This window comes from Hyaena hyaena, unplaced genomic scaffold (genome assembly GCF_003009895.1).
Source record: "Hyaena hyaena isolate Hyena2069 unplaced genomic scaffold, ASM300989v1 scaffold_9, whole genome shotgun sequence".
NCBI classification, from domain to species: domain Eukaryota; kingdom Metazoa; phylum Chordata; class Mammalia; order Carnivora; family Hyaenidae; genus Hyaena; species Hyaena hyaena.
In genome coordinates, this window is record NW_024080641.1 from 167,590 (window position 1) to 180,734 (window position 13,145).

General features: G+C 53.3%; 1 protein-coding gene across 1 annotated transcript; it reads left to right on the forward strand.

Moving 5' to 3' along the window:
- The first annotated feature begins 248 nt into the window (after positions 1-248).
- Positions 249-11,951, forward strand: ETFB (electron transfer flavoprotein subunit beta). Its single transcript, XM_039250927.1, has 6 exons — positions 249-374; positions 6,358-6,516; positions 6,630-6,788; positions 8,604-8,666; positions 10,937-11,095; positions 11,741-11,951. Exons 1-6 carry the CDS (start codon positions 318-320, stop codon positions 11,909-11,911), a joined length of 768 nt encoding a protein of 255 aa, XP_039106858.1. The 5' UTR covers positions 249-317; the 3' UTR covers positions 11,912-11,951.
- The last annotated feature ends 1,194 nt before the right edge of the window (positions 11,952-13,145 follow it).

A 13,145-nucleotide genomic window follows, 5' to 3' on the forward strand; every position in this document is an offset into this window, starting at 1 on the left:
GGAACATCCACCTACGCGCACGACCTTTCCCCTAGCTCCCGACCACGCCCCCTTCTCTGGGTCCTTTTCCTTTGCCCTCGGGTCCCGCCTCTTTGTCCGAAATTCGTTCCCTATTGGTCCGAATCCTCTTGCCACACCTTCTTCCCTTCTGGGCCTCCGATTGGTCCTCTGTCGGGGCGGAGGCGGGCACCAAAGCGGTTGACTGGCTGGCGGCATGGGGCGCAGGCGCAGAGAGGAGCGGGGGGGCGGGGCGGCGAGCGGTCTGGATCTGGACGCAGAGTGAGCCAACTGACCGGGCAGGTGGCAGAGGCTGAAAGATGGCGGAGCTGCGTGCGCTCGTGGCTGTCAAGAGGGTCATCGACTTCGCTGTGAAGGTGACCGGGCCCCCCCCCAACCTCCCCGAACCCCGCGGCCGTGTGCTTCCGGGGTCACTGTATGGGAGGTCTTCTGGTACCTCTGATCTCTGCTGCTCTTCCCGCAAACGTTAAAGTCACACTTGAGGGCAAAGATCAAGGACTGTGAAGTTCAGACTTCAGATCTCTCTTCATTCAGACCCGGCCCCTCTGGGGTCTTGACCCCATTCCCTTTTCTCGAGTTATGGACCTACTGTCTTAATAATCGTGTGCAATGCAAGTTACCTTCTCTATTTCTTACCTGCTGGAGGTGTCATGGCCCCTATTTAACACATGGAGAAACTGAGGCACAGACAGGTCACTCAGCGGGGATGGGATAGAGCTGAGATTTCCGCTCCAGGTCTGTCTGACTCCTCAATCCAACTAGTGCTTTGCACACAAGCCACACTTTAACCTCTAGGCTGCATTGCACACACTCTTGATTATTCCAGTACAGGGCGCTGTGGGAACCCAAAAACTTGTGTTTTACCCTACAGAGCTGCAGGGTGAACGAGGAGGCTCCTCTAGGAAGGGAGAGAGAAGTGTTTGCTGCAGATGGAATCCTGTTTGATTAAGCTGGTGGAATGACTCACATTCTTCATCAGAGGGCTGGGGGGGGGGAAAGGAGGGCAGCGTCTCTGAGGGCCTGGCTTATCCCCTGAGAGAAGCTGGTCTGGACAGAGGTGAATCAGACACAGCCTCTCAGGCCATGTCTCCTATTACTTGGCTTAAAGCAGATTGAAGGTGGTGACTGCTCATCCGTGTGTGTCCCCACCATCACACTGGGATTCCACCTCTGTGTCCCCAGCATTGCCCAACATAGGGCTTAGCTTGCCAGAGGCCACAGGGTGCATGAAGCCAGGGCTCCCTGACAGCCTAGGGAGTGGGGTGAGGAGGAGGTCTCGGCAACCGGACTTGGCATGGAAACTTCAGTGATCATAACTGCTCATGTTTAGTGAGTGATTACTCCAGAGGCGCAGTTCTCCAAGTCCTTGACAGAGACTAACCCATTAGTGCTTTCAATAGCCGCTCAGTATTATCATTGGATTAATGATCCTGACAGGCTGGGCCCCTTCTTGGCTTGGACCTTTGTCCCCGCTGTGCCTTCTGCCTGGGCACCCTTCCCTCTCCAGCTCTACTTTTTTTTTTTTTAATGTTTTTATTTCTGAGAGAGAGAGACAGAGACAGTGTGAGCAGGGGAGGGTCAGAGAGAGAGGGAGACACAGAATGTGAAGCAGGCTCCAGGCTCTGAGCGAGCTGTCAGCACAGAGCCCGACGTGGGGCTTGAACCCACGAACCGTGAGATCATGACCTGAGCCAAAGTCGGACGCTTAACCGACTGAGCCACCCAGGCGCCCCTCTCCAGGCCTACTTCTTATACCTCCCTTGTCCTGCCTGTTGCTGACCTGTCAATCACATTAGCGTTTAGTGATTCTCCGGTATCCCTTCCTCCAGGAAGCCCCCCTGCCCCATCCCCCTCATGCTCCTTGATGTGTCCTTGGACACTCCTGCAGCCTCCTGGGCTTGCCCCTCTCAGCTCTGCTCCCACACTGAATTGGGATCCTCTGTTCACCCAGGTGTCCCTCCCCCCCACCCACGGCTCCCCCAGATCGGGTGGATGCCAGGTCTTACACACTCTGTTCCCAGCCTGGCCTATTCACCTGCTTCCAGTCTTGGCTCTCATGTCACCTACTCCGGGAGGCCGGCCCTGGACGCCGACTTAAAGCTGCAGCCCCCATTGTCCCTGTCCCCTCCCTTGCTGTAATTTCACCCATACTCTTATCTCTTTGTAAGCTCGTCTCATTTACTGATTGCTCCCTTTAGTGTCTGTCTCTCCTTCCAGAATTCCAGTTCCAGGGTGGGGAGCAGGGTCTGTCTGATGTAGACACTGCTGTCTTAGACATTGATTACATTACCAGAATTGTTCAGAGCCAACTCCAGGCCTGCTGTGTGACCTTTGGGGAGCTGCTTAACTACTCTGAGCCTTATTTTCCTCCTCCCTACGACGAGGATAACAACAGTACCTCCTGAGTTGGGTGGCAGTGGAGATTGAATAAGCCCTTAGAACAGTGCCTGGCTATGGGGCGCCTGGGTTGAAAGTCTAACTTTGGCTCAGGTCATGATCTCACGATTTGTGGGTTCGAGCCTGCGTCCGGCTCTGTGCTGACAGCTCAGAGCCTGGAGCCTGCTTCCGATTCTGTGTCCCCCCCACTCTCTCTGTGCCTCCCTTGCCCCTTGCGCTCTGTGTGTGTTTGTCTCTCTCTCAAAAATAAACACACGTTAAAAAAAAAAGAAAAAAAAAACAGTGCCTGGCTCATGGTAAGTATGGGCAGCACGCAGTGAGTATTATTGGTAATACTAGTAACACGAGTTTATTTAGTCATTTGTTCAGAAACAGATGCTCTGCTCTGTTTGTGTCTGTGTGCACGTCTGTGACCGTGTGTCTAGGCCATTCATCAGTAGGCATCTGGCAACCCAGTAGCCCTCAGTTCTGGCCAGGGCTATGCTTTCCCTGAGGCCGATGAGGCTGTACCCTCCAGAGTTGCTTTCAAGGCCCAGGGAGAGGCTGAGTCAGTTTTGCATTCATGATTTGGTATGCATTTTCTTTTTATTTATTTATTTTCTTTTTCTTATTTTTAATTTTTTTATTGTTTATTTATTTTTGAGAGAGAGAGAGGAAAGCACGAGCAGGGGAGGGGCAGAGAGAGAGAGAGAGAGGGGGAGACACAGAATCCAAAGCAGTCTCCAGGCTTCAAGCTGTCAGCATTGAGCTCAACGTGGGGCTCGAATTCATGAGCTGTGAGATCATGGCCTGAGCCAAAGTTCGAGGTTTAACCGACTGAGCCACCCAGGCGCCCCAACATTTATTTATTTTTTAAATGCCTTATTTATTTTTGAGAGAGAGAGCACAGCGGAGTGGGGCAGAGAGAGAAGTGGACAGAGGAGCTAAAGCAGGCTCCGTGCTGACAGCAGCGAGCCCGATGTGGGGCTCGAACTCACAAACGGTGAGATCATAACCCGAACCGGAGTCAGACACTCAACCGACTGAGCCCCCCAGGCACCCCGGCTGCATTTTCTGAAAGACGATCTTCCAAAGGACGGAAACTTCAGGCCCCAGAAAACCTGTTTCCATCTCTGGGCCTCACCCTAGCCAGGCACGTGTTCCTCAGTCACATGTTCCTCAGTTCAGGGAGCACATGGCATTTCCCCCTTCCTCCTGTTCCTTCCGTTCTCGGGATGGCTGTCACCTCGTCTTCTTTCAGGGCTCATGTGTCACCTCCGTGAGGATGCCTGCCCCAGAGGCTGTCTCCGTGGAAGGGTCTCAGAGCCCTGGCCACCGCCTGGTCGTTGGTTGCGGGCATCACGCTCTGGCCACCACCTCCCTGTGTGGCCTTGGCTGTCCTGGTCGCTCTGTGTCCTGCGTGCTCTGTGCTCTGCCCAAAGCCCCAGAGCGACTTGCTTGATGGACAAAACTAGGGGGCAGAACCACAGAGAAGTCCCTGAGCTGTGTCAAGAGTTCAGAGTCAGCTTTCAGAAGTCACTTTATAAACACCTGCTCCCGAGTCATGGGCCACGGATAGTAGGACTGGCTCTCCTACCTCTTGAGGGCCCATTGGGCATCTTGGCGAGTCTTATGATTCCCAGGTCAGACTTGGAGTTAGGCCCCTGGTCCTGCCGCTTCCTTGCAGTGTGGTCCTGGGCAAGGCCCTTGACCTCTCTGTGCTTCGGTGGCCCCATCTGTACAATTGTGGTGGTGATGGCAGTGACTGACCTCCTAGGCTGTTAGGACAGTACATGAGTTAATACACGTAAAGCCCTTGGGGCCGATCGATGCCTCCTGGAGATCATGGCTGTTTCTTTTCTTTTTTTTTTTTTAATGTTTTATTTATTTCTGAGAGAGAGAGAGAGAGAGAGAGAGAGACGCAGCATGAACAGGGGAGGGTCAGAGAGAGAGGGAGATACAGAATCCAAAACAGGCTCCAGGCTCTGAGCTGTCAGCACAGAGCCGGATGCGGGGCTTAAACCCACAAACCGTGAGATCAAGACCTGAGCCGAAGTTGGATGCTTAACTGACTGAGTCACCCAGGCGCCCCGGATCATGGCTGTCTCTGTTGAAGGTTAATATTTTGTTGCGTCTTTAAGAGACAGACTGGAAGCTTCATGCTGACTCATCTCCTTTGATTTATAAAACCTCAATATTTAAAATAATTTGGAAAAAAAACAGACTAGCACTGAATTTTCAGACCAACCATTGTTTCCTGATTTATATAATTTATCTAAACAGTGCTCTTGAAGCTTCAGGTCCTCTCTGGGCTAAAAGGTCTCCCGTGGAGAAGATGAGTGGGCACGTTCCCCAGTGCGGGTGCTAGAGAGCTCTCATCCCCTCCCGCTTGGGAGCCGGGAGCTTGGTGCAAGAGAAGGGTCATGGCCCTCAGCCCGCCCCTGGCTCGCCAGCTGGCCTCTGACTGCTAGGGGCCACTCTCCTGTTTAACGGGGAAAGCTCGGTCTTGGATTTTATTTTTGTAACTAGAGGGCTTTTGTGATTTATTTTTTTATGTTTTTATTTTTATTTAAAAACATTTTTTTATAGTTTATTTATTTTTTATTTTTTTTAAAATATTTTTATTTATTTCTAGGAGAGAGAGAGAGAGACAGTGTGAGGAGGGGAGGGTCAGAGAGAGAGGGAGACAGACTCTGAAACAGGCTCCAGGCTCTGTGTTGGCAGTCAGCACAGAGCCCGATGCGGGGCTCGAACCCACGAACCGCGAGATCATGACCTAATCGAAAGTCGGATGCTTAACTGACTAAGCCACCCAGGCGCCCCTTTTATAGTTTATTTTTGAGATAGAGACAGAACATGAGTGAGGGAGGGGCAGAGAGAGAGGGAGACACAGAATCTGAAACAGGCTCCAGGCTCTGAGCTGCCAGCACAGAACCCGATGCGGGTCTTGAACCCACCAACTGCAAGATCATGACCTGAGCTGAAGTCGGACGCTTAACCAACTGAGCCACCCAGGCACCCCTTATTTTTTTTATGTTTCTATTTATTTTTGAGAGAGAAACAGAGACCAAGCACAAGCGAGAGAGGGGCAGAGAGAGGGAGACACAGAATCCAAAGCAGGCTCCAGGCTCTGAGCTGTCAGCACAGAGCCTGATGGGGGACTTGAAGCGACCAACGGTGAGATCATGACCTGAGCCACGGTTGGACACTTAACCGACTGAGCCACCCGGGCGCCCCTGCAAGTGTTTGAGCGGTTCTAATGCAGGTTCTCACGTGTGCATCTGACGGGTTCTTCCTGTGCAGGAGCCTGCAATACGCCACGTGCCACGTTAGGCCTGCGAGTACAGTCGTGGACAGCGCTGCCAGAAACCCCTGTCTTCAGGGACTTGACATTCTGGGGGACAGAAGATTGATAGTAAATCTGAATGAATATAGTGTAGATCATGGCTCAGGTCATGATCTCATGGGCTGTGAGCCTGGAGCCTGCTTCGGATTCTGTGTCTCCCTCTCTCTGCACCTCCCCCACTCACACGCTGTCTCTCTCTCTCTCTCTCTCTCAAATATAAAACATTAACAAAAATTAAAAGAAAATGCCACAGTATGGTGTACAAAGCAAGGGTAAGTATTGTTCAGTAAACCTCACATTGTGGTGGCACTTATATTTATCTACAAGTATATGTTATGTATTTGTAATACATCTGGAGAATGGTGATATGTATTTCTCCCCGTGGGTTATGGTAAACGAAAATTGGAGAAACATGCTTTCAGGCCCAAGGAGCAGAGCCGTGACAGAGCAGGACGAGATGTCAGATGTCCCCGGTGCTTAGCAGGTGTCCGAATGACACGATGAGAAGGTGACCCTCCACCTGCCTGTGGGACCCTGGGCAAGGCCCTGCCCCTTTCCCTGTCGGCCGTCCCCTGACCCTGACCCTGACCCTGACCCTTCCCTTCCTGGCCGGGCAGATCCGCGTAAAGCCTGACAAGACGGGCGTGGTCACCGATGGCGTGAAGCACTCCATGAACCCTTTCTGTGAGATCGCCATGGAGGAGGCCGTGCGGCTCAAGGAGAAGAAGCTCGTGAAAGAGGTCATCGCTGTCAGCTGCGGGCCTGCCCAGTGCCAGGTGGGAGAGGGGGCCGGGACCCTGAGTCCCGGGTCTCAGGGAGGAGGGAATGGGACTAGGCTCCTGGCTACCCCTTGGGGCTGCAAGCCAAGTGGAGTCCCTTCTCCTGGCAGGAGACCATCCGCACTGCTCTGGCCATGGGCGCCGACCGGGGCATCCACGTGGAGGTGCCAGCTGCCGAGGCAGATCGCCTGGGTCCCCTGCAGGTGGCCCGCGTCCTGGCCAAGCTGGCGGAGAAGGAGAAGGTGGACCTGGTGCTGCTGGGCAAGCAGGTAAGTGTGCCTGCCCCTCCCCCCACCCCCTCGTTCACATCCCTGCTCAGGACTGGGGGGCAGGGGGGCAGGAACTGAGGCTGCAGGGGACCAGGCTGGGCGAAGTTTGAGCAGGGTGGGCAGGGTGCCTGGGGGGGAGGGTCCTATGGGCTTAAGGTCGGAGCCCTGGGGGTCTGTGTGGGGGAGAGGGAGGCTTGATGGGACAGAACAGAGAGACTTGTGGCTGGAGGGGCAGCGCTTGAGCTGCAGGGAGTGAGTGGGTGCAGAGAGGAGGTAAAGGCAGTGCTGGGGTCTGGCTGGGAGGGACAGAGAGGAAAGTTCTGGAAGAACTGAGGCTGTGAGGAATAGGCTGGAAGGGGAGAGACTGGAGGCCAGGGGTTTAGGGAGGAGCTTGGGGCTAACATTGAGCGTGCACTGCGCCTGAGGCAGGCGTGAGTCTGGCTCAGCTGTTCCCTTTGGAGACTGGGGACAACCTTCCTTTAGGTAGCCTGCCCACACCCTCCCATTTGAGGCAGACATTTGTGGCCTCACCCGAGGGAGGGGCAGAGGATCTTCAGAAGAGCCCCAGACAGAGAGCAGTGGGAGGGGAGAGATCTAGGGGCAGGAGCTTAGGGACACGGAGGCTGACAAAGAATGTCAGAGACTGAGGGATCAGATGGGGCACCCGGATGGCCTGGGAGACTCAGAGATAGAGCCAGGGCCCTGGTGGGAAAAGACAGGGATCCCAGCAGGCTGGATCGGTCCCTGGGGAGAGGCGGAGGCTGATGAGTCTATATCGGTTGTTGGGCGCCCTGCCCAGCCCTGTACAAGTCAGACAGTGGAAAACAAGAGAGATACAAGTCAGTAAGCTGAGGCAGGGGGCCTAGCGAGAGAACGGGCCATAAAGGCACAGTCTGGGTAGGGTTCAAGGCTGTGGGGACCCACGTCTCTCGCCAGCTCCCCAGGACACTGGTGCTGGCATCATGGCCTCTCGATGCCCCCTCCATTCTCTGGTGGGTCGCAGATTCATGTCCTGCCTGCCCTGATTGTCAGCGACAGTTTCTGGGGCCAGGGCCTCCAACTGGGAAGATACAGGATCAACTGGTCAGGACAGTCTTTGCTGTAGGTGGCAGGGTCAAACTCAAACTGGCAGAAGCCAAAAAGTGAACTGTTAGCCCATATAAGCAAGCTTCAGGCATGGCTTGATCCAGGGTCACATGTCAGCTCTGGGCTCTGCTCCTCTATCTTGTTTTTACTCTCTGCATCTCCAGGCTCACATCCCAGGAGCCTAGCAACGTCAGCAGAAACAAAAGAGCCTCTTTCCCAGGGGCTCCAGGAATACTTCCAGAGATGACTCTTCATTGGTCCAGCTTGAGTCAAGTACCAGTCCCTGAACCAATCACTAGGGTCAGGGGATAGTTCTCATTGGCCCCGATCCTATTCGTTCAGTTCCCCAGTGTGGCTGGCCCAGGGCCTGGCTCATGGGAGGCTTCTGTGAGTTATACTGGTGGCAGAGATTTGGCACTGGGTGGGGATGCTGGGTGTCCTTGTGTGCCCCTGGACAGGTGACGGCCTCTCACCAGGCCCAAGCGAGGGGATGGGGATCCTTCTAGTCCAGGAGGCAGCAAACTATGGCCCATGGCCACTGCTGATTTTATAAATAAAGTTTTATTGGAACACCCACAGGCACATTTCTGCCTGTGGCTGCTCGTGTACTACCGTGGCAGAGTTGAGTAGCTGTGACAGAGACTGCATGTTTGGAAAATACTTGCCAAAGGCCCAAATAGTGTGTGAAAAGACCCATTGTCTTACACTCTTCTCTCTCTCTCCACTCAGGCCATCGATGATGACTGTAACCAGACGGGGCAAATGACCGCTGGATTTCTAGACTGGCCACAGGTGAGGTTGGATGGGGAGTGCCTTTGGGGGCTGGGCCCGGGGCTCAGAACAGGGCCACCCTTGTCCCTGCCCTTCTGGGGGATGACATGTGTAAAGATGGCCCTCCTGCAGGAAGGAGAAGTGCACAGCCAGGGCACAAGGCCTCATCTGGGCCTCTGGTGCTCTGTTTTCAGCCCTGTCACTCTCTAACTACACCAGACTCATCCCTGCCTCAGGGCCTTTGCACTTGCTCAACCTAGAATGTGGTTCCCTCAGATTGCCTCATGACTTTCCCACTCTCTCCTTTGGTTCTGTGCTCAGCCATTACCTCTTTAGAGAGGCCTCCCTTACCCATCCCTGTATGAAATCCGCATGCTCCCTCCTCAGTTCCCCCACTCTCCGCCGCTGCCAGTCCAATAGAGAAGCAAGCCACCTAGGTAATTTAGAATTTTTCACAGCCAGATTAAAGAAGTAAAAAGAATCAGGCAAAATGAATTGCACTAATATTTTATTTAACCTAACACATCTAAAATATTATCATCTCAACATATAATCAGTATAAAAACTCCTGAGCTATTTCACATTCTTTTTTTTTCTTTTTGTATGGCATCTTCAGAACTCAGTGTGGATTTTATTTTATTTTATTTATTTTTTTAAGTCTATGTATATTGTGAGAGAGAGAGGGTGTGAGTGAGGGAGGGACAGAAAGAGAGGAAGACAGAGAGAATGCCAAGCATGCTGTGCTGTCAGTACAGAGCCCGAGATGGGGCTTGAACTCACAGTCCGTGAGATCATGACCTGAGCCGAAATCAAGAGTTGGACATTTACTCGACTGAGCCACCCAGGCGCCCCTCCGGTGTGGATTCATTATCTACAGCACATCTCCGTTCAGATGCTGAATTTCCATCAAATACTTAATTTAGACTCCTAAAATTCACAGTTGAAAGCATAGATTCACACACCCTAAGTTCTTCCAAACAGATTTAAAAGTTTTCCAGTGATGGCATGGAGTATCTTTTTTTTTTCCCTTAATGTTTATTTGTTTTTGAGAGAGAGACAGAGAGAGAGTGCAAGTGGGGGAGTGTCAGGGAGAGAGGGAGACATAGAATCCGAAGCAGGCTCCAGGCCCTGAGCTGTCAGCACAGAGCCTGATGTGGGGCTTGAACCCATGAAAGGTGAGATCAGACCTGAGCCAATGTCATTCGCTTAACCAACTGAGCCACCCAGGTGCCCATATGTGCTGACAGCCTGCTTGGGAATCTCTCTCTCCTCCTTCTGTCCCTCCCCTGCTTGCGTGCATGCACATGCTCTCTCAACAAACAAACACATTTTAAAAAATAAGTAAGATGAAAAATTCCATCCCTCAATCGCACGAGCCACATTTCACGTGCTCGGAAGACACGTGAGTCCAGTGATTACCGTTATTACTTGGCCACCAGTTATTTGGTTCCCAGCCGTCTTCCCGGCCGGGATAAATGCCCACGAAAGCCGGGGGCCTTGTTGGGCATGATCGCTGTGTATCCCCAGGGCTGGCTCGTGGGGCGCTCGGATGAGACTAGGAGTGACGGGGCATCCCAGCTAAGACTTGAAAGGTTTGGCCAGGGAATAAGCAGGTTGGTTAGACAAACAGGGTATAGGTGCATCAGGAAATGCCGATTCAGGACGGAGGCACAAGATGGGCCTAGGTGAGAGTGTGGGCGCTGAGCAAAGAAGATGGAGTCCCAGCGGATGTTTCTGGGGTCAAGGTGAGCATGTGAGGCTGTTGTTAGCCCAGCAGAGGCGCCTGGCAGGGAGCTCCTGGGGGCCGAATGGTGGGTAGTGGGAGCATGACATGGAGCCTAGAGCCAGACTGCCAGCCCTTGGGTGAGAGTGAGCACATTTTTTAGCATCCCTCTGCCTCAATTTTCCTCGTCTGTAAAGTGGGGATAATAGCATTTACCTTATAGAGTTCTAATGAGGGCCTGATGACTTAGTGCTTATAAGTTGTTTACACTCAATACGTGTTCATCATTATTAAGGTAGGTTAATAATAGGTAGGAACCTAACTGGCAGGTTCAGGTCATTAAGACCTACACATTGGCTCCCAGTGAAAGTACAGGTACCCTCCCTTAGATTTTTGAGATTCCCTTTCTGTGGCTTCCTCCTGTTTATGAACTTGATGTCTACAGGTTACCTTGTGGGACTCTCTCTTCTGTTCTCTCATTCATTTGCTCACCTGTGCACCTGTGCGTGCACTCACAACGCTCTGTGCCCGCCGTGAGTTAACTCCACCCACCCTCCCATCTCCCCAGGGCACTTTCGCCTCCCAGGTGACACTGGAAGGGGACAAAGTGAAAGTGGAGCGGGAGATTGATGGGGGCCTGGAGACCCTGCGCCTGAAGCTGCCTGCCGTGGTGACCGCCGACCTGCGGCTCAACGAACCTCGCTATGCCACGTTGCCCAACATCATGGTGAGTGCTTAGCAGAGGGGTCGCTGAGGGCCCAGGAGTGGATGAGTGCATTGTGGACCCAGGGATGGGTGAGCGCATTGTGGGCCCAGGGACTTCTCATACAAAGGAAGGGATCATCACCCTGCTGAAATGAAGAGTTCACGTTCATCATGGCTTGTAGGATGGGTTCATTGGGTCATTTTAGCCAATAGGGAGAGTTTAGTATGGCATGTCAGCCAATAGGAAGGGCATCATCTCAGCCAATCGCCAGGGTACAGTGAGTTATCTCAGCCAATAGGAAGGGTACAGTGGATCATCTCAGCCAATAGGATGGGTTCAGTGAGTTATCTCAGCCAGCAGGGAGAGTTCAGAGGGTCATCTCAGAAGGGTAGGTTCAGTGGGTCAGCTCGGCCAAGAATCCATTGAGCTATTATTACTGCCAGAAGGTTGGCAGCTAGCAGGAGACCCTCAGTAGAAGGGCTTCCCAGTACATGCCTGCCAACAAAGTTATCTGTACTGGGCCCTGTAACAGGTCACGTGTGTCTGGGTAGTGGGTAGGGCCTGATAAGTTTGGGCAATGGGATTGGTTCTGTAGACGTGGCCCTGGGGGGGGGGGGGGTGGCAGCGGCTTCAGCAGCCCTGTGAACTGTGGCTGCCCCTGTGCAGAAAGCCAAGAAAAAGAAGATTGAGGTCATCAAGCCCGGAGACCTGGGTGTGGACCTGACCTCCAAGCTCTCGGTGGTTAGTGTGGAGGACCCGCCCCAGCGGACTGCCGGCGTCAAGGTGGAGACCATGGAGGACCTGGTGGCCAAGCTGAGGGAGATTGGGCGGATTTGAGGCCCTTCCCTGAAACTCAGCAATAAAACTATGACCCTCTTGACGACTGTCTCTGTTCACTCATTCCGTGGAGAGCTGTTCTTTGATTCATTCAACAGACATTTACTTAAGTCTCCTGTGTGCCAGGCCCAGTGCTGGATGTCGCAGGGGGACCCAGGTGAGTCGTATCCAGTCCCTGAGAAGGTTCCATGTTAAAGGAGGGGATGGATGTGGGCGGAGCCAGCTGTAAGCAGAGGTGACACCGCCCCTTGGGAGCCCACCTGGGGCGACTGAGCTGGAATGTGGGGTCAGAGACTTCCTGGGAGACAGCATCTTAGCTGACTTCCTGAAAGACACATGCCAGCGAGGGGCGGGGTGAGTCAGACTGCAGAGTTTTTGCCAGGACTTTCAGGTGCCAGTCCCCTGCTGAGACTCAGAGCACAGGAGACAAGGAGGCAGGGAGTTCTCGTTCTGCTTGGGAACAGACAAACAACCCTTCAGGTGGGGATGAAGCGCTGGGGCCTGGAGTCAGACTCTGATTTTGTTATTTTATTTTTTAAAGTTCATTTATTTCTTTTTGAGAGAGAGAGAGCGCGCACACATGAGCGCACAGAGGGGCAGAGAGGGAGAGAGTCCCAAGCAGGCTCCACGCTGTCAGCACAGAGCCCAATTCGGCTCCATCCCATGAACTGTGAGATCATGCCCTGGGTGCCCCCAGACTCGGTGATTTCAGACCCTCCCTCACGTTTCCCAGCTGTGGGATCTTGAGTGAGTTACCTGTATCTCTGAGTTTCCTTTTCCTCATCTGGCTGATCCAAATAGGAAGAGCTTAGTGTAGTGGTTAAGGACTTGGGGTCTGGATCCTGAGGCACTGGCAAGTTCCTGCTCTCCAAACCCAGATTTCCTCCTCCCTCAGGTGGCGTTAGCAATAATACATGTTTTCTGGTTGGCTGATGAGGCATAACAACCACCCCAAAAGTCGCTGACTTAAACCCACTATCATTTATTTTGGCCATAAATCTGAGAGCTGGGTGGGGCTTGGCGGGAGAGCTCCCCCCTCCTCCACGCGGCGTAGCTGGGGCCTCAAGTGGGGCCCCGGGATCGACATCCCAGATGGCTTGGTCGCGTGGCCCACATGCTGGCCAGGGTTGTGGGCTTGAGCTGGCCGTCACCAGGGGCCATGATTCCTCCCCGTGGGGCGATTCCTCCCTGTGGGGCTGCTCGAGCTTCTTCCCGCATGGCGGCTGGGTTCCAG